Below are 19,601 nucleotides of genomic sequence, written 5' to 3'. Positions count from 1 at the left end.
CATCTCCTTCTATGCAAAGACATGTGTTTTTCCCTCCCTCTGTCCACTGGTTGCTCCTTTCCTCAACCCCTCACTACATATTTTCATTAGGATGTCCGGCACATTCTAGAAGCTGTGCGCGTGCTGGCGCCAGAGACAATAAGTGTGTGTGTGTGTGTGTGTGTGTGTGTGTGTGTGTGTGTGTGTGTGTGTATGTATGTATGTATGTGTGTGTGTGTGTATGTGTTCACACTCATTACAGTCTACTGTGAGAAAGCAGCTAAATTCAAAGGCTGGAGATCTTTCTGAGGAGGGCCATCTCTACCAATGCTATCCAAGAGAAGGCGAAGGCTGGCTGACACACCTATTCTACTGCATATGGTGACCAGAGGACTGATTGACACACCTATTCTACTGCATATGGTGACCAGCAGCTCTCCTACGGTCTTGGAGTCGTCCACCATGATGGTTTTCACCGCGCCGTCCAGCATTTTGATCTTCTGTGGCCTCTGCTTCTTCTTGTACTCCAGCACATCCTGACAGACGACAGCAGAGCACACGGAGGAGGACACACAGACCTCAGATTAAGGGGATTACACCAGGAAGGGAACAATCTAATTACAGTTACACTGTACGCTTTTTGACGTGCCGTTTCATTTGTGCAAACCTTTTAACCATGCTGCTCACTGTAAGAATATTAAGAGTAGTCAGTTTTTAGTCTGCATAGAAAAATATTAAGCCAGTATAAGGTACATAGGAACAGGGGGTTCCCCCTTGTAGCAGGCGCACCCATGCACAGGAAGTGTAGAGGCAGTGGAGACCTTTGAAGTCTCTAGAACATTAGACGTGCCACAGGGTCAAACAGAGGGCAAGGATAGAAACTGTCAATACTGTCGAGCAGACAATTTTTTGTCAACAACTATCTGATGGAAACTGCCTGACAACCAAAAACCACCTGAAGCAAGTTGGAAAATCACTTTGATCACAACAGTATAAGGGGGCCGCCTAACCGCCCTCCCTTCAGAAGGCGCCTTCTCCAACTTTACCTTTGTATCGTTGTACTTGGTATCTCTCAGTAAACTTTTTTACTTATACCTTTTACTCGACCGTGTGAGTCTCTACTTTATTCCTGACCAACACTGGACGCAACATTTCTAACAAATTGGTGACCCCGACGCGTCTACGAACTGGTCAGTTGGTCCAGCTGTTGGCGGAGGTGGGGACCACACTACCTAAGGGCAGGAGGCCCGAAGGTCTAACGGCCTACGGGGATACAGACAAAGACACCCGGGTGAAAACACAAGGTAAAGAGAAACCTTTTTAAAAGAATTCTCCATAGTATAGTCATTCTTTAGTTTGTCTGTATTCAAGTAGAGCGGTTTCTAAATTTAACAGAACTGAGATATACCAATTGAAAAAACTGAATTGCATGCTTCAGTTTGGGTGTGTGGGAAAAGAAGGTTAAGCGACTCAGCCCATGGTATGCTAGTGTGTACTGTGGGAGGCTCGTAATAACCCAAACTAAAAGAAGGTTAAGCGACTCAGCCTATGGCATGCTAGTGTGTGCTGTAGAAGGCTCGCAATAACCCAAACTAAAGATTCACTAACAACTCAGCCCAGAAGATCCGGAGTTAGTCCATGATTGAAGGGAGGCTTGTGAAGTGACAACACACTCAGATTCGGGTACGCAACAAAAGCAGCGACTGAATGTCGCAGGTGGAAAGATTGGCTGGATGTTAAGATTTTTAGCTGTGTGCTAGTTTACCTGTGTGGTATGTAGAACTGGGTGTTTTACTGGATGTTAAGATTTTTAGCTGTGTGCTAGTTTACCTGTGTGGTATGTAGAACTGGGTGTTTTACTGGATGTTAAGATTTTTAGCTGTGTGCTAGTTTACCTGTGTGGTATGTAGAACTGGGTGTTTTACTGGATGTTAAGATTTTTAGCTGTGTGCTAGTTTACCTGTGTGGTATGTAGAACTGGGTGTTTTACTGGATGTTAAGATTTTTAGCTGTGTGCTAGTTTACCTGTGTGGTATGTAGAACTGGGTGTTTTACTGGATGTTAAGATTTTTAGCTGTGTGCTAGTTTACCTGTGTGGTATGTAGAACTGGGTGTTTTACTGGATGTTAAGATTTTTAGCTGTGTGCTAGTTTACCTGTGTGGTATGTAGAACTGAGTGTTTTACTGGATGTTAAGATTTTTAGCTGTGTGCTAGTTTACCTTTGTGGTATGTAGAACTGGGTGTTTTACTGGATGTTAAGATTTTTAGCTGTGTGCTAGTTTACCTGTGTGGTATGTAGAACTGGGTGTTTTACTGGATGTTAAGATTTTTAGCTGTGTGCTAGTTTACCTGTGTGGTATGTAGAACTGGGTGTTTTACTGGATGTTAAGATTTTTAGCTGTGTGCTAGTTTACCTGTGTGGTATGTAGAACTGGGTGTTTTACTGGATGTTAAGATTTTTAGCTGTGTGCTAGTTTACCTGTGTGGTATGTAGAACTGGGTGTTTTACTGGATGTTAAGATTTTTAGCTGTGTGCTAGTTTACCTGTGTGGTATGTAGAACTGGGTGTTTTACTGGATGTTAAGATTTTTAGCTGTGTGCTAGTTTACCTGTGTGGTATGTAGAACTGGGTGTTTTACTGGATGTTAAGATTTTTAGCTGTGTGCTAGTTTACCTGTGTGGTATGTAGAACTGAGTGTTTTACTGGATGTTAAGATTTTTAGCTGTGTGCTAGTTTACCTTTGTGGTATGTAGAACTGGGTGTTTTACTGGATGTTAAGATTTTTAGCTGTGTGCTAGTTTACCTTTGTGGTGTGTAGAACTGGGTGTTTTACTGGATGTTAAGATTTTTAGCTGTGTGCTAGTTTACCTTTGTGGTGTGTAAAATTAAGTATTTTACTGGATATTAAGATTTTGAGCTAGGTGGTAGTTTAACTGTGGTGTGTAAAATTAAGTATTTTACTGGATATTAAGATTTTGATCTAGGTGGTAGTTTAACTGTGTGGTGTGTAGGACTAAGTGTTTTACTGGATGTTAAGATTTTGAGCTAGGTGGTAGTTTAACTGTGGTGTGTAAAATTAAGTATTTTACTGGATATTAAGATTTTGATCTAGGTGGTAGTTTAACTGTGTGGTGTGTAGGACTAAGTGTTTTACTGGATGTTAAGATTTTGAGCTAGGTGGTAGTTTAACTGTGGTGTGTAAAATTAAGTATTTTACTGGATATTAAGATTTTGATCTAGGTGGTAGTTTAACTGTGTGGTGTGTAGGACTAAGTGTTTTACTGGATGTTAAGATTTTGAGCTAGGTGGTAGTTTAACTGTGTGGTGTGTAGAATTAAGTATTTTACTCAGAATTTTGAGCCATTTGGCATTGTAACTGTGTTGTGTAGAATCGGAGATTAGTGATAACTGCGTTGTGTGGAATCAGGGATTTGGCTAAGGGAATAGTTTGACTGAGTGCCGGCTGGGATACTATGATATTGTAATGTGATACTGCAATAAGTCACTATTGTGCTATTTTTGAGTGTTATTGTTGTTTTAGTGCATCTACTGCCTTATGGCAAACGATGACTATGAAGCAATAGAGAGAAAGATAGAACCAAAAAGTGAGAATAAGTGGTAAAGATTGCCTGTGGGCCATACTTATACGAAACAGGAAATGTACGTATTTTATAAAGAATACAGAAGAGAGTAAAATAATAAGAGTATAAAGAAGAGTTAAGAGAATAAGAGAAAAGAGAATAAGAGAAGAACCTAAACAGGGGGAATACTGAAGTCCAATGATAGCAAACCTAGGTAGTAACTGACGTGGTAACTGAAGCAGTGTCTGAGCACGTTAGCCTGTTCTTAGCCCACATATTTGGCCTACAGCTGGGCCTATATTGGATGTGCTCTTGAGACCTCTGGGTTAGAAGGAAAAGTTATTTACGAAGAATGTTTAGCGAGAGTTTAGTTTTAAGTGTTTAATGAAGTGTTTTTGTGTGGGTCATAGGATAAAAGGGGATGGAATTGTGTGCAAAGAGACATTGGACTGTCACTGCACTGTGGAACAATAGGGAACACATGTGTGAGACCATTTCTTTTTCCGAATAGAAAAAGAAGGAGGGAAGTGTGAAGGTGTATTTGACTTGACTTGTGACTCGACTTGAATTGTGACTTGTGTAGGTTCAATAGATGGAACATAACTGTTGTGTTTAGTACAAGTATCAAATTGGATACTGATAATACACACCTCAGCTAGTTGCAACCAAACAGCCAAAAGCTATATAAAAAAAAAGGAAACTGCAACGGCTGGAACAGTCGGACAAACTCAGTGTGTCTAGTTGCCCCTAGATTGAGCGTCTCGCCGGAGACTCATTACAATGCTGCTAAAATAAATAATACAAGTGCAGATCGATTTGAGGATGGGGAGTTTCGGTCTGGCCAACCGAAAAGTCTCTATCCAATGATCGAATTGCCAAATACACCCATAGGGGTAGAGGGTGCAGAGCCCAAGATATATGTTTTACAGACACTGAACACATGCAGAAATGATGAAGGTAGTAGAAGGGGTGCCGCATCCCTCAAAGGGAGCGGAGAGGTGCACTAGGGAATTTAGATTATTAGTGCAAAGTTATTAATTAAACTTAATCAAAGTTGAAAGAGCATTGAGAGTCTGTATGCTAAAGGAAAAATTGTCACAAGAAAGTAGTTAGAACAAGGTAAGCTTCAGGGCACATTGAATAAAGAAACTGTAACAGTGGTAACAATGTTCACTGATAAAGTTAACCTGCTCTGTGAGAGTAGAAAAGGAGGGGGCAAAACAGAAAGACACACACACAGAGGAACACACACACACACACACACACACAGACATAGGTCTTGAAAATACAGAATTGAGAAGAGAGTTGTGGAAGTAATTGATATGACAAAGGGGTTCACTTATAAACAAGAGCAGCAGGCATAAGGGGCATATGAAGGTTTGTTTGTTGTGAGAGAAGTTCAAGTTAGAATGGGCTATGTATATTATGGATAAGGACTTAACTGAATAAATAAGGGGTTTAAAACATTAGATAATTTCTTGAAATAAAATTATGAACAGATTTAATTACATATGCATTTAAAGATTGAGGAAAGAGGAAAATGGATAGACAAATGGAAAGTGGTTTGAAGTAGGTAAATGTAAAGTAAGATAAAGGAGGTAAATGGAAAAGAGGGGTAGGATATGAGAGGAGTAACAGAGAGAATGGGAGCCGTGCGCAGGCGTCAGTGGAACCTAGAAGCAAGCCAGTTTGAGAATGAGATCAAATGGCCGATATCTAAGGTTGTTTGTGTTGGGTTTTGTGTTAACACCTTAGAAGTATCTATGAATATAACATGGATTTAAGTGTCCCTTGCAGGTTGAGTGGTAGAATGGAAAACCCGAAGGCCCCTTCACACCTGATTGCCCTAAAGGCAACCTCTACTTCGGAGGTGGTGAAAAAGCTAAGAGCAGACAAACTTCGGTATCAGGATGCAATAGCTGTGGGGACGGGGTATAGGGACACCAATGCATGGATAGACCGCATGATACAGACGGCCTCACAGGAAAAAGGGGGAAATTGTATAATATGTTCGAAAACGAAAGAAAGCACAGGCAGGGCGGGACGAGACATTGAGTGGATGCTGGGCCTGGTGTCCGGGGGGGCCCAGAGCGGGGTTGCACCGGGTGGGAGTAGCACTCCCCTGTGGCACCCAGGGAGGTGGGTGGTGCCCCCAGTTTTTGACCCGGGCATGAAGCCAAACGCAGCTTGTAAGGCAGGTTCCAGCTCAGCCAGCAGATCCACAGGGGTGACTCCGAAGGGTGCAGACGCGGGCAGCTGTTGTGGGGCAACGATTGATTTAACGGGGAAAGGCTAAGCGGTAGAATTGACAGTGGCGAGAGCAGACCTATGGTGGAATTGTGGGGGAGGCAAATTATATAACTTCCTTCCAGTCAATTGGAAGGGTACGTGTGCATTAGTAGTACTGGTCTCGCCTATTGAAATACGCACAGACGCAGAAATAACCGGGGGAAAGAAAAGTAGGCGCAGAACGGCTGTACTCGACCGAGATGAAGAAGGTCGCAACCCAGATGGTGTTTGAATAGATGACATAGGACAAGCTCGGAGCATACCCAACCAGTACAAGCTAGAACATGAGAGCCTAGCGGGGTTGAAAGCATTCCCGATAAGGGGGGGCAATATTTTTTGGTAACTATTAACAAAAATGTGAACCGCAACAACCTCATCCACTATAATGTGCAGAGACTAGCCAACCTCACAACGGAAGCTATTGACGCAATTCATGAGCAACTGTCACAACCGTCGCTTATTGCATTACAGAATAGAATGGCATTGGACATGCTGTTAGCTAAGGAGGGCGGGGTAGGTGAAATATTTGGGGGAATGTGCTGTACGATCATAGCTAACAACACCGCACCGGATGGGAAGCTAACCAAAAGTCTGGGTAAATTGAGAGCACTGGTGGCAGAATTGAAACAACAATCTGGAGTGAGTGAGTGGGCAGCAAAAGTGGCTGCAAAAGCATCCTTGTTGGCCCATACACCCCGGACTGTCCCATGGGGAACCCATGGTGTAAATGGGGCCAAAAAGTCAAGGGGGCCGGATGGCTGTGCTGGAGGTTGGCAGAGATATTCGCACCTGAGAAACGTGAGTTGCTAAAGTCCAGCATGATGATCAGGAACGTGAGATTGAAACTGCATTGGATTATTACAAAGATAGTTTTGATAGCATGTATGGCCCCTCGGCTGTTAAGGCTGAGGGGTTTATGAACTAACCTCTGTCTCAGTTCTTCTGAAGCCCCAACAGGTGGAGCAGGATGGAAAATGGGGATGCTCTTCTCATTAAATTGCTTAGGGAAACTGCTCATGTTAATGCATAATACGCTTTGCTGTGGCGAATGGGGGAAACTACTGATTTACACAAGACACACCACACAGCAACACACTCCACACAGAACATGCAAAACAACACATTGATAGTACATAACAAGGTATGGAGTGTGTATCAAGCCTGAGCCCCGAGCTTGTCATTTGGGAGACCCATGAGTAAAAGCCGCTAGCAACCCAATCCATGCTGGATGGGCCAGTCTCCGGGAAGGGGGCCCGAGACCTAGCGGGGGTTACGGGTGAAGGACTCAGCTTGATGGCTCATAACTGCTGATGTGCGCTTGCTTGTATGATATCCCTGGTTGATAGCGTAAATTGTATGTGTTAAAATAACTTAATATTTTTTTTAGGGGTACATGCTGTTTGCTAAAAGCTAGTGTTAACCCATTAAATGGGTTAAAAGGAGGGAGATGTAAGAATATTAAGAGTAGTCAGTTTTTAGTCTGCATAGAAAAATATTAAGCCAGTATAAGGTACATAGGAACAGGGGGTTCCCCCTTGTAGCAGGCGCACCCATGCACAGGAAGTGTAGAGGCAGTGGAGACCTTTGAAGTCTCTAGAACATTAGACGTGCCACAGGGTCAAACAGAGGGCAAGGATAGAAACTGTCAATACTGTCGAGCAGACAATTTTTTGTCAACAACTATCTGATGGAAACTGCCTGACAACCAAAAACCACCTGAAGCAAGTTGGAAAATCACTTTGATCACAACAGTATAAGGGGGCCGCCTAACCGCCCTCCCTTCAGAAGGCGCCTTCTCCAACTTTACCTTTGTATCGTTGTACTTGGTATCTCTCAGTAAACTTTTTTACTTATACCTTTTACTCGACCGTGTGAGTCTCTACTTTATTCCTGACCAACACTGGACGCAACATTTCTAACATCACCTAGCTGTTACTGGAAATAAAATGTGCAGATGCTCAGAGGCTGTTTTGCATTCTGCCACACAAGCAAGCCGCTGAATTTCCAGAAACAGGCAGGAGAAACGAGTGGAACGGCTAAAGGATATAGACGGCTAGTGTGTCTCTACTGCTCTGCTCATCTCCTTCTGTGTCAATATATTAAGTGCCTGCATGTAACGGGCTGTCTAGATTGGTGTACAACTGCAGTATAAATGCCCCATAGCTTTCTGCATTGGGATTTACCCCATTCCGTAGCATGTAGTAATCCAGCGTTCGCCCCGATTCCAACCAGATTCCTTTCCTTGGGTCATCGTCTGAGAGGAACAGGCCATAGTCGGAGGCTGTAGAGAGAGAGAGAAAACAGAAAGAGAGAAAATAATTAATTTATTACGCTCCAGTAGCAGATAATTCATATTAAAGCGTCGGGCTGGCTCTGTGGCCATAAATCGCTGGGATATCCTCCGCAGCAAATGAGCTGGACACCGATTCAGCCAAAGAGCAGCGGTCAGCACCACTTTGATGACCGTGGATAGCGTGAAAACCCAACTGCCACAGAAATGCATTCCGCTCGCTCCCATCCAAGCCCTGATGCCTCAACTGGCCAGCCAGTCATTCATTCATTCAAGTGCTGTGTGCGTACATGTGCATCCCGCTCATGGCAAGCACTTGAGAGAAGAGTCAAAGCACAGATCGCACAGATTGACCCTGTGAGATGCATGGAACAGCAGCACACACAAGCCAGAGTGTGGAGCACATCAGGAATGTGTGCCCTCGCAAATGATAGAGTGATTTCAGAAAAGGGGGTAAAACATATTTCTACACACTACACGCTGAGATGTTTCAGGCAAAAAATATCAGACCGTTAGTGATGTATGCCAATATGTGAAGGGTGGAAACAAGTATGACATTTGCTTTAACTGCGGGAGACAGCCCTCGAGGGAAGCGCTTGATATTCATGAAGTCATCTGAAGAGCTCATGTGAGTGAGGAATGGGCATCACTCAATGTGAGTAAATACCAATTTGCCTTGAAGCCTAATGACAGTGAACGAGCATGCGGATAGGCACACATACATGCACGCGCACACGCACACGCACACGCACACGCACACGCACACAAACATATGGTCTACCAGCTTAACCTTACACAAAACCTTGTGCCACCTCTGAAATATATATACTGTAGATATATTTAATATAATATATATATATACAGTGGTGGCCAAAATTATTAGAACACTAGACATATTAAAGAGTTTTCAGTTGTTTTTGTTGAATTGGCCATTAAAATACCCTAAAAACGAATTCAATATGTACAAAGTCATCAATATGCTCTATTAATCATAGAATAGAGCCATCATAATGAGATTTAGGTCATTTTCCGTACAAAAACAAGCTAGGCCTATTTCACTGTCAATGTCACACAATCATATTCCTGCACAGAAGAAGCCAAATTACTTGTGTAATCATTGTCAGGTGTTATTGTGGTTAGATTGATGGTGATGCAAGAGTCTTAGGACACAGCTTGGCGATTCTTTTGAATGTACAAGGCCTATCCTGCTCATTAAGTGATTGGTAACATCAGGGTTTTGTCACTGAGGCCACACCACAAAATTGTATAGCTCCAAAGCCTCTAGAAGCAGTCTTGAAGCACCTTTTGCTCTTTGAACATGGTTAAGGTGAAAAAGGAGCTAACGAGTGAGCAATGGGTTTGAATAAAGGCTTTTTTTGATGCTGGCTGGAGTTACTGCCCCATAGCCAAGGACTTGAGATGCAGTCCCAGCACTGTAAAGTACACTTTAAACCACCATGGCACCAGAACCGAAAGGAGAGAGGTTTCAAAAAGAAACTCTCAGACACACAAGTGAAGCATCTCAAAATTCTCAGTCTTCAGGACCGAAGAAAGACTTTACAAGATCTGTGTGATGAGATCAACATCACAATGACTAATGGTGCAACAGTGTCTTCAAGAACTGTCCTTCCGAAACTGGGAGAAGAAGGACTTTTTGGCAGAATAGCAGCAAAGAAACATTACTGAAAGAGAACAATTGAGTGTAACGCCTGAAATTTGCAAAAGAACACAAGAAATGGACAAATAAAGAATGGTTTAAGTGTTGTGTACTGATGAGTCCAGGTTTGAATAGTTTGGCAACAAGCAAAGCGTGTATGTTCCACGAAGTGAGGGGGAGAGATATAAAAATGAGTGTCTCTTGCCAACAGTAAAACAAGGAGGGGGTAGTATTATAGTGTGGGGTGCAATTTAAGCCTCAGGAACAGGTGACTTTAGCTAATTTGATGGCATCATGGATACAAAAGTATACCACAACATTCTGGTGAGGCACGGAGTTCCTTCTTGGAGAGGTCTTATTGGGCCTGGATTTATTTTCCAAGAGGACAATGACCCTAAACATTATTTTAACTCTTGCCGGATCTACCGGCGACAAGGAATCTGCTGGAACATTGAAAATTATGGACCGGCCCTCTCAAAGTCCGGACTTCAAACCCATCAAGCAAATTCGGGGCAAGTTGGAAAATAAACTTGACAGATCTACTGTAAATTCCAAGGAAAGCCTTTGGCTTGAGTTGCAGAAGGCATGGGATAACATTATTGTTGAAGTTCTCAAGAAATATATTGACTCTATGCTAGAGAGATGCGCTGCTGTAATTGCTGCAAAAGGTGGACGTACCACATATTAAAGCTAAAAGTGGATAAAAACAGTAGGAATCACTTCATCTGATATTTGTTGTGCTCAGAACAGCCATCTGCATGTTTCATGAACATTATGAAATTAAATCATGTTTTGGAGGCAAAAAAAAGGTAATTATTCTCAGATCTGTTAGGTGTTCTAATAATTTTGGCCACCACTGTATATATATATATATATTGTGCCAGCTTTGCCAGACTATAATAGCAGCATTACTTTGGCAAACTTGGAAAAAAAGCTTGCTGACTTAGGAGGCACAGTTGTGCAACAGTGCAGTGGATCCTTATCTCTGACGCTTCATCTCTGAGCTCCTCTTCCCCTCGGCGCTCTGAAGGAGAAGATCTGACAGGGCCGATCCTGCCGATCTAACACACCACGCTTCAGCACATCCCAGACCTTCCCACACCACAGCCAAAATGGAGGGCAGGAAAAAAATAATAAAAAAAATCCCCCAATTTAAAGCTTAAGAGTATTAGGAGGTTTTTGGTCTGAAATGTGCTCAAAAGCAAATTCTTATGTCTGACCTTCCCCTCTGTAAAGCACCACCTTATAGACCAGGCTGGGCAGGTACACTCCCTACTTTGTATGACCATAACCAAACAGACTGCTGCTGCATTATTCACTGCAGGATACACAACCCGCAATCCAATTCCCCTGCTATGGACTCCCGTAGCATAAAATCTACCATTCCCCAAACACCATTCTACAAACCCCAAAATACCAACATGGGAAGTAGAGACTTCACACCATTTATGTGCCAACCCACTGGGAGACAGATACAGCAACCCCAACAACACCCACAGACCCCCTCCCCTCCATAAACTCCCCCAAACACACACAAACACAAACACACACATACACACACTCGCAGTGCTCACCTTGTCCAGTCTGGGCTTCTGGAACTCTCTCTCGGATTATCCGGCAGGCGTCGTACACCGGCGTGGAGGGCTCAAACTGCATGGTCTTGACCACGTTGCACTGCCGGACGCAGATCTTCAGCGACAGGGCCACCATCTTGACCACTGGTGTAATGGGAGCACCCGCTTACACACCTACCAAGAGAGCAGAAGGATTCTTCAGGCACAGACAACACCATCAGAATGAGGGCTCTACCACAGTAAAAACACTTAAAACACATCTTACTGAACAGCAAAATATAACAGGGAAAATGTCACCCTTCTAGCGAAAAATCAGACCACATGTGGTAGTGTCAAGGCTGCCTATCAGCCCCACGGTTTTATTTCCATAGTAACAGGAAAGAAAAGGCTGAAATACACACCCCCACAGAGATTTTCAAGAATTGGCATGCGGGGAGGGAAAAGTACAGGCTGTTTTGCGAGCTGAGAAATCAAACCCTCACTCTGTGAAATCATCGCCAGAATGTATGGACGTATCATCACCAGAAGAGGGAGAGGTGCAATCCATATCTACAAAACCTTTCACCGCGGCATTACGCAACACAACTGCCCGGTAAGACTGCAGGTGCGGCTCTGGCCTTCAAAGGCAGTGACACGGAGGAGAAAAGAAAAGTTCCTCGGGCCCTTCTGTGGTTCGTACTGAACAAGGGAGAGAACACGAGATATGGCTGCCCCAAGAACAGCGAAAAGCCAGCAATACAACCTTTAAAAAAAAAAGAGAGAGAGAAAAACAAAGAAAAACTAACGGAAGCAGCTCCAATGTTGGTCGAGCGGAAATGGTCTGGCTGATTGACACCAACTGAAGAATGAAAGTCAAGTGTAATTATCAGCCACCCCCTGCCTGGTATCAGCCTCTGAGAAAGCCATTCAAGCGCATAGCCAGTGGGTGTTCGCCACCTATAAGAGCAGACGTATTCCTGCCTAATACCTCATTATGTGGGAGGTAATGGAGGCTGTGCAAGTGAGACAAGGGTAAAAGGCCTCCACCTCCATTCCACAGACTGAGCTTTTTCATGCACAAATGCCAGACTGTGGACTTGTGGATGTGGTTTTTCTTTTGTCTTGTATGATTCCGCACAGTACTTAGGCTGTTTATTTTTGGGTCTGACGATACACATGTTACACAGTTCTGTTACATGATTCATTTGAACAGCCTTTTAGACGGCTCCATTGTGGCTCAGTTGGTTCCAACAGCCAACATCCATTTAAACCAGTGCTTAAGGGAGCGACACGGAGGTTTTGCTATCTTTCTTTCCTCTGGAGGAAATACAATTACAACTTTAGGGGGGAATCCTGGTTGCACTGTCAGACTACGACTATGTTAAGGGGAGATACGATTTTATAACACTTAAAATCTGTTACCATCACTTTAGCAGTTAAATATAATGTGATCTGCCAGTCAGAGGCAAGAAAACTAGTGGAACGACGGATTTCAACACCTCTCCCTTCTATGACAAGTAGCCACAACATTGTAGTGTAAGTATAACTGGCACATTGATATTTTATCCAAAGAAATAAGACTCAAAACTCACAAGATAGTGGACAGCACTTCCTTCACAAGCACTCTGTCAGTATGCAAGTTTCCACTGAACACAAGAGGTGGTCTATCTCAACCACTCATGTGGGCGGTGCAGGCAGAGAGTAAGGAAAAACCTTGTCTGACAGTAGAGTTGTGAAAGACTCTTGTCTGACCAGACCCATAGAGCAGATGCAATGTCTTGTTGCAGACACACACATGCCCCCACACACACACACTCTTTCTGTCTCTCTCAGCAGTTTCTCTGATACACATTCACCCTCTGATGGTCTTATTCCGGACATGCACACACCACACCCACCCAAGCACAAAATGAACAGGTGTCCCCTGCAGTCTCCACAATGCACACAGACACAACCACCCACCTGACTCGTCACCTTCCGGACACACACACAGAATACTGGTGGTCCCCTGTGGTCCCTCTCACAAATGTGCACCCACCCACTCACACACACATGGAGGTGCTGCCTTTATGCGTCACACATTTTCACAAACACACACAGACAGTAGTCCCACGGAGCCATTATGGACCAGATGTGCACTCCTAGAAAAGAGATGTACAACACACACACACACACACACACACACACACACACACACACACACACACACACACACACACACACACACACACACACACACACACACACACACACACACACACACACCCCACACACCACACACCACACACACGGATAGATAAAAGACAGCAAGCCAGCTTTTGTAATCACTAAACACACCTTCCCTTCCAGCCCAAAAGCCAACAAGCGACCTTCCACTCCTCTGTGTTCCCAGTCATCACTTCCTCTTTGAGACCAAAAACCCCTCGACCACTCTCTCAACCTCCTCTCTCTCTCCTTGATGCTGGGCTTTGCCCTTCGAGCTAGCTTCCTCTCCCTCACTCTCATGTGAACTCCCATGTACTGCACTGACTGTGGGAACGTGAGAACCCCAGAAATAAACGAGCCAAAGAATGGCTCCACATCTCCCTCTGTCTCTCTCTCTAAAAAACAGAGATTTATTATAACCTTCCTCTGTGCTCATGCACTGTGTAGACCTTCATCTTGATCTGCGAGCCGGACAACAAGCGTGGCCTCTGTTCCGCGTGGCCGCATCCTATCTCAGGATCAGTTCTGATAACTCACATGCAAACATGTGACACGCATGAAGGATGTAGAAGGATTTCTAACACACAGTCAGCCCAACAGCAGAACATCTGCATGTCTTACATGCATACCCAGAGAGCAGCGGATTTCTGAACGGCAGCTAAATGGAGCCGGTCCCAAAATGGATCTTGCGCAGCGTTAATGAATCACTATCACATCTGTGCTTGATCAGTGCCAGTGCTGTATGGCTTCTGGAGTCAGCGTCTAGCTGGAAAAAAGGTTTCCATTACCTTTCTGATAAGGAGAGAAGGATATAGGTGGAGAACAGCGGAGAGAGAGACAGAGACAGAGAGAAACAGAGGTGATGGTATCAGAAGGAACCAGACAGTTCCAGTTCCAGAACTCTCCTTTTTGGAAAGCTTTTAATATTTGTTCCTCTCTTCTGCTCCAGACACAACATCCGCTATTTTGCAATCGATATTGGGTTACACGTCTGATATGGGCTCATTCGAAAAGCATTAAAGAAAGTTCCTGAACCGGATGAGGCTGATTTCACCCAAACTCTACTTGAGAAGCCGTCTCAGAGAAGGCCAATTCAATTGGCCACAGAGAGAGGAGGGCCATCTGGAAGGGATTTATTACTGGTGATTTGAAGTAATAACAATCGCACAGAACAGAAGTGCCTGGGGGCCACTTTGCCTGCACTCATTAGCAAGGAGTCTGACGGGCAGACGAGTGTATACACACACACACACACACACACACACACACACACACACACACACACACACACACACACACACACACACACACACAAACACACACACTGTCCTCAGTGACATTCACATGTCAAGCCAGGTCTAAAGTCTTCAACGCTAAGTGGAGATTTACATGGCCTTAGGATGTCTGTGTGATGCTACTTGGGCCAAGGTCATGGCTGAATCGCCTGAGTAGCATACGCAATGACAAAACACCCCTCATCGCACCTGACTGGGGAAGGAGTCTGGCTGGACACTGCCAGAACAGGACCAGACCAGGGCCGGATCCATGACAGCTGTTCTCAGAGTTCTCAAAACCCCTTCCACTGGAACTCTTGAGTGGATCCCTGCTCCAAGCACACCTGATATAGATCGGAGTAGTTAAAGAGCTCTTGTTTAGCTAAAGCAGGTGTGTTCAGCTAATCAAGCAAGCCAGTGATGAATTCAGTGAGGGGTGTGAGTGTGAGTGTGAGTGTGAGTGTGAGTGTGAGTGTGAGTGTGAGTGTGAGTGTGAAGAGCAGGGAGGCCCCAGGAGCAGTAGTGAGAGGCCCTGGGTTACAGTCAGCTGCTTTCTGGAACATTCAATCACCATTCTACAAAAGGCAGTGGAGGAGAGCCTCAGCTAACAACACAGTAACATAGTTCCAGTTGTTGGTCCCTCTAGTACCTTAATAGGGCATAGTGTGAGATAAAGCGATTTTCTCATCACTTCATCACTGATGCTGAAAACATCCCCTGTGATGATGACATCTATAAATATAATCTGGTGATTCATCATGTGTGCAGAAGGCCAACTTCCTTCCATGAAGCTGCTCCAAATTACTGTTCATTTCTTGGACGTAATGCTAAAACCGCTTTACTTTAAAAAAAGATCAAGTCCATAGCTGATCTGGCTCTGATCTGGCACATCTCCGCCAGATCTAAGCCAAATCAGTGCCACATCTCTTCCAGAGCAGATTACTGGTGAAAGGGCTCCAGCCTGTGTGTGAGTGTTCAGGCATTTTTCTCATGGCCCTGGCCCCTGTGGAATGAAAGTCAGATCATGCTCAGCGCTCCTCAATCTGGAACCGCTTTTACCCCAGAAAGGAAGAGCATCACAGAGGCATGGGAAGACGCCACCGCAACCTCCAGCTGTGTTTGGTAAACACAACCCTAAGGCGGGTGGCGGGCAAGGACCACTGATATTTCTCAGCAGCTCCAGAACACAGAACAATAGCGAAAGACATCAGAGGAACTACTTCCACAACCTTCCTCCCAATCACTCTCTAGTGCTGTGACAGTGCATCTGATCAGTGGCAGTATGTGCAAGAAACAAGAACAGTGATGTATGTGCTTTAAAATATGAAATGTCATTTTTTAAGGTAAAAGCATTATTCTAGACTAGACTAAATTATGACTTTGTTAATATGGTAATCTTTTTAAGATGGAGCTTCCCATTCGATGCACCATGTTTTACAACAATCTTCTAACATGTCTAGACCTAAAAATGTAAATAAAGTTATAACAACCTGACCCTTAGAATAAATCTTTGGAAATAATCTTTGCTGTATTCCATCAAACTCATGGTAGGTCTGGAAACATTACAATTTTAGACAGCAAAACTCCTTGACATGTTGCAGCTTGAAGACAGAGGGGCTGAATGAATCATGTCCCACCTCCTCTTCCCCCTACCTGCCCATCCCTCTTACAGGGGGTAGTGCTGGGGGCCTCAGAGTCCTCCCCCTACCTGCCCACCCCTCTTACAGGAGGTAGTGCTACCTGCCCACCCCTCTTACAGGAGGTAGTGCTGGGGGCCTTGGAGTCCTAAGCTGACCTCCGGAGGAGCGAAGGCAAACAGGATGTGGGAAGCAAATTAAGATGGAGGCTAGATAGGGTGGCTCATATGACCTGTGCACTCACATACATACACCTCTGCTTATCGCAAACTACATCTGCTCCGCCTGGTCTCCCTGGAATGCAAGCTATATAAGGCTGTCAGCGCTAGAGAATATCAGCCTCTCTCTCCCCCCTTTCTTCTTATCTCTATCCCTCTCTTTCACCCATTCTCCATCTATATCTCTCTGTGTCTCCATCAGGCTCACTCGCTAATTTCTCTCTCTCTCTCTCTCTCTCTTTCTCTATCTCTCCCATTCGCTCTCTCTCCCTCTCTCTCTCTCTCTCTCTCTGCTTAACCAGGAGCTCTCTATGGCACTGACACAGAAACCGATTACAAATCACTAAAAGTTTGAACCAGAGTTCAGGATCATAGCTGGATTAACCCACTAACTTCATATTCCCCCAAGTACGCCGGATGAAAATGAAATTTTAATGGGCTCTAATAAGTTCTAATGAGATTTAAAACAAGCACAGGCTTATGCTGAACCATCGCCGCTCTAATCTTTAAAGCATGCAACTACCTGATACTAGGAGCTGGACTCATCCAGCGGTCGCAGTCATGATGGGATGCTGTTTCGTATCATCAGACTGCTAAATCCATCTAATCCAGCAAAGACTGCATGTGTAAGCAGACATCCTTTTGGTAAAAACAGATGAGAAGAAGGCTTCCATGGCCTCGCAAACACACACACACACACACACACACACACACACACACACACACACCCTTCTGTCTCCCTTGCAGGGTTCCCAGTTAACATGACCATTGATTATCTATTGTTAGCCGTCGTGTCCAAGCACAGGGGATCAGAGGTTCTTCCGCGTCCTCGGCAGGTGCTCTGTGTTACCGGAATACCTCTGCCTATTACTGGAATGCTATGGAATGGAACTCGCGGTACGACCAGCATGTAAGCCCATGAATGCATTTCGTGGGGTGGGATAGGGTTAGGCCTTGCTTTCTAAGGAGTGCTGATGATGATACAATGCTGCTAATGCTGCTATATAAATTCATAATGCTGTATAGATTAAAATAAATGAAACTGAATACTGATGGAGAGCAGATCAAATGCCCTTGACCTCAGCCAGATCCGCAGGGAGGTCAGAAATAACCCCAGGCATTATCACGGTGTGTACAGAACACTGATCTCCACATGAGACACGCAAGTCTGAATTACATTCACAACTCCAACATCTTAGCACCTAAGCTTCCTCATTCTGACAGTCAGCACACAATAGTCACCAAGAGCTTAGTTTTGGCTTTAGGCTTGACAGAATTGACTGGGATATCTGTATGTGTGTGTGTGTGTGTGTGTGTGTGAATGTGTGTGTGTGTGTGTGTGTGTGTGAATGTCTTCCCTCCGACAAATCAATACAATACAGATTTGAGGAAATCCTGAGAGCTCTGCATGTCAATGGCTGACTGTCTGTCCGCGCGTCCTGAATGAGAATGCCACACAATGTAGCGCTGACGTTGTACAAACACTCCAACCCCAGCAGCGGTTACGTAACCCACAGGCCCAGAGATGCCATCACACTGCCATTGTCTTGGTCCAGTCCCACACAAACCAACCCGCACACAAAGGCCTGGGCTCAGGAGCCCTCCAGCACCAGCGCCACGCCAAAGACTACACTGCCCTCACATGCCAGCGTCACTTCCTGTTGTGCCAACCAATCAACTATCTGTGCAAATTAGGTTTTGCGAGGCAACCCTTCTCCTCCTCCTCCTCCTCCTCCTCCTCCTCCTCCTCCTCCTCCTCCTCTACCCCCTGCCTCCTCTTTTTGTCGGTCACATTCCGCAATGGCCTTCCAGAGCATCTCAGACGCGCTCCCGTCTGCTGTTGTCGACAAGAGGGTCGGCGTCTGAGATGTGTGAAATATACGGCGTGGCATGTCATGTCTCATGTTGGGTGGTAAAACCCGCGTGCTTGCCGTGCCCCCAAATATGGCAGTCAGGTCTAATTTCCCTCTTTCCCAGAAGACCCCCCCCTCCCCGACACAGACACTTGAAGCGACTCGCAACAGTCTCTCTCTCTCAAAAAAAAAAAAGTCTAACAACAAAACAATAAAAAAGATGAGATCCCTCATCCTCCTTTGAATGATGAATCAAAGATCATTAGGAGTGCAGCTCATCAATCGGAGTGCATGCGAAGCTTAATTGAAAAGCAGTAAATCTGAAGATTCGAGAGCAGCTTGCTTCTCCGAGACCATTAATCACTCGTCATAAATACCCACCCCCCCGCCGCAACGGGCAAAAAGATGTGCGTGATTTAGGTGCCTTGCATGCAGAAAATGATTACCCGTCTCTTTTACATCTCCCCCACAAACCGCCCCCCCCGGTGCAAACCAGTCACCAGACATTATTTAAATGATTATGATTTAACTCCACTATGCACTATGAGAGATGTGGTATGAGGTGATAGTCTGCTAACCTGCAGAGGATACACCGTCCCCCGGGTTTGGAGGGAAACGAGCATTAGATATGGTCGTGCTCCACAATATCATTTCATCCCCTTCAGACCCCTGGATGGCAATCTCACTAACGATCCCATTTGGTCAAGGGTAAAAATGCTGGTATTTGTTCAAGAACTAGCTAATGGGGATCCTGTGCACCATCAGTTCATACTGTGTGTGTGTGTGTGTGTGTGTGTGTGTGTGTGTGTGTGTGTGTGTGTGTGTGTGTGTATGTGCGCGTGTGTGTGTGGTTACCAACATTACATTACTGTGTGACATTACTTGCATTATTATTATCAGCCACAGGCCATCTATAGCACAGCATACACATTCATGAAATATTTGTACCAAAATCATTACACACCACAGATGGAGCTCACAGATACAGCTTCCCCTGGCTTTCTGGTCTAATAGGAGCACAGTGGTGCTCCCTCTCCTCTGTCGAGATACTCTTCAAAGGAAG

The 19,601-nt window shown here is 44.8% G+C and overlaps 1 protein-coding gene across 3 annotated transcripts in view; it reads right to left on the bottom strand.

The window, feature by feature from the left end:
- Positions 1–19,601, bottom strand: part of tln2b (talin 2b) — a 97,380-nt gene that overhangs the window by 67,099 nt on the left and 10,680 nt on the right. For 2 of the 3 annotated variants that reach the window (XM_080842352.1, XM_080842353.1), the window contains exons 2-4: positions 11,373–11,546; positions 8,035–8,132; positions 386–515 (exon numbers count right to left, since the gene is read on the bottom strand). In XM_080842352.1, the coding sequence (XP_080698478.1) occupies positions 386–515; positions 8,035–8,132; positions 11,373–11,508 (364 nt within the window). In that variant the 5' untranslated portion in view covers positions 11,509–11,546. Of the gene's footprint in view, positions 1–343; positions 351–385; positions 516–8,034; positions 8,133–11,372; positions 11,547–19,601 lie in introns of those variants that run through there. The other variant, XM_080842354.1, reaches the window with a different exon arrangement.

Source organism: Sprattus sprattus, assembly GCF_963457725.1.
Source record: "Sprattus sprattus genome assembly, chromosome: 7".
Lineage (NCBI taxonomy): Eukaryota > Metazoa > Chordata > Actinopteri > Clupeiformes > Clupeidae > Sprattus > Sprattus sprattus.
Note: the sequence above shows the minus strand (reverse complement) of the source record. Positions and strands in the feature narration are given on the sequence as shown.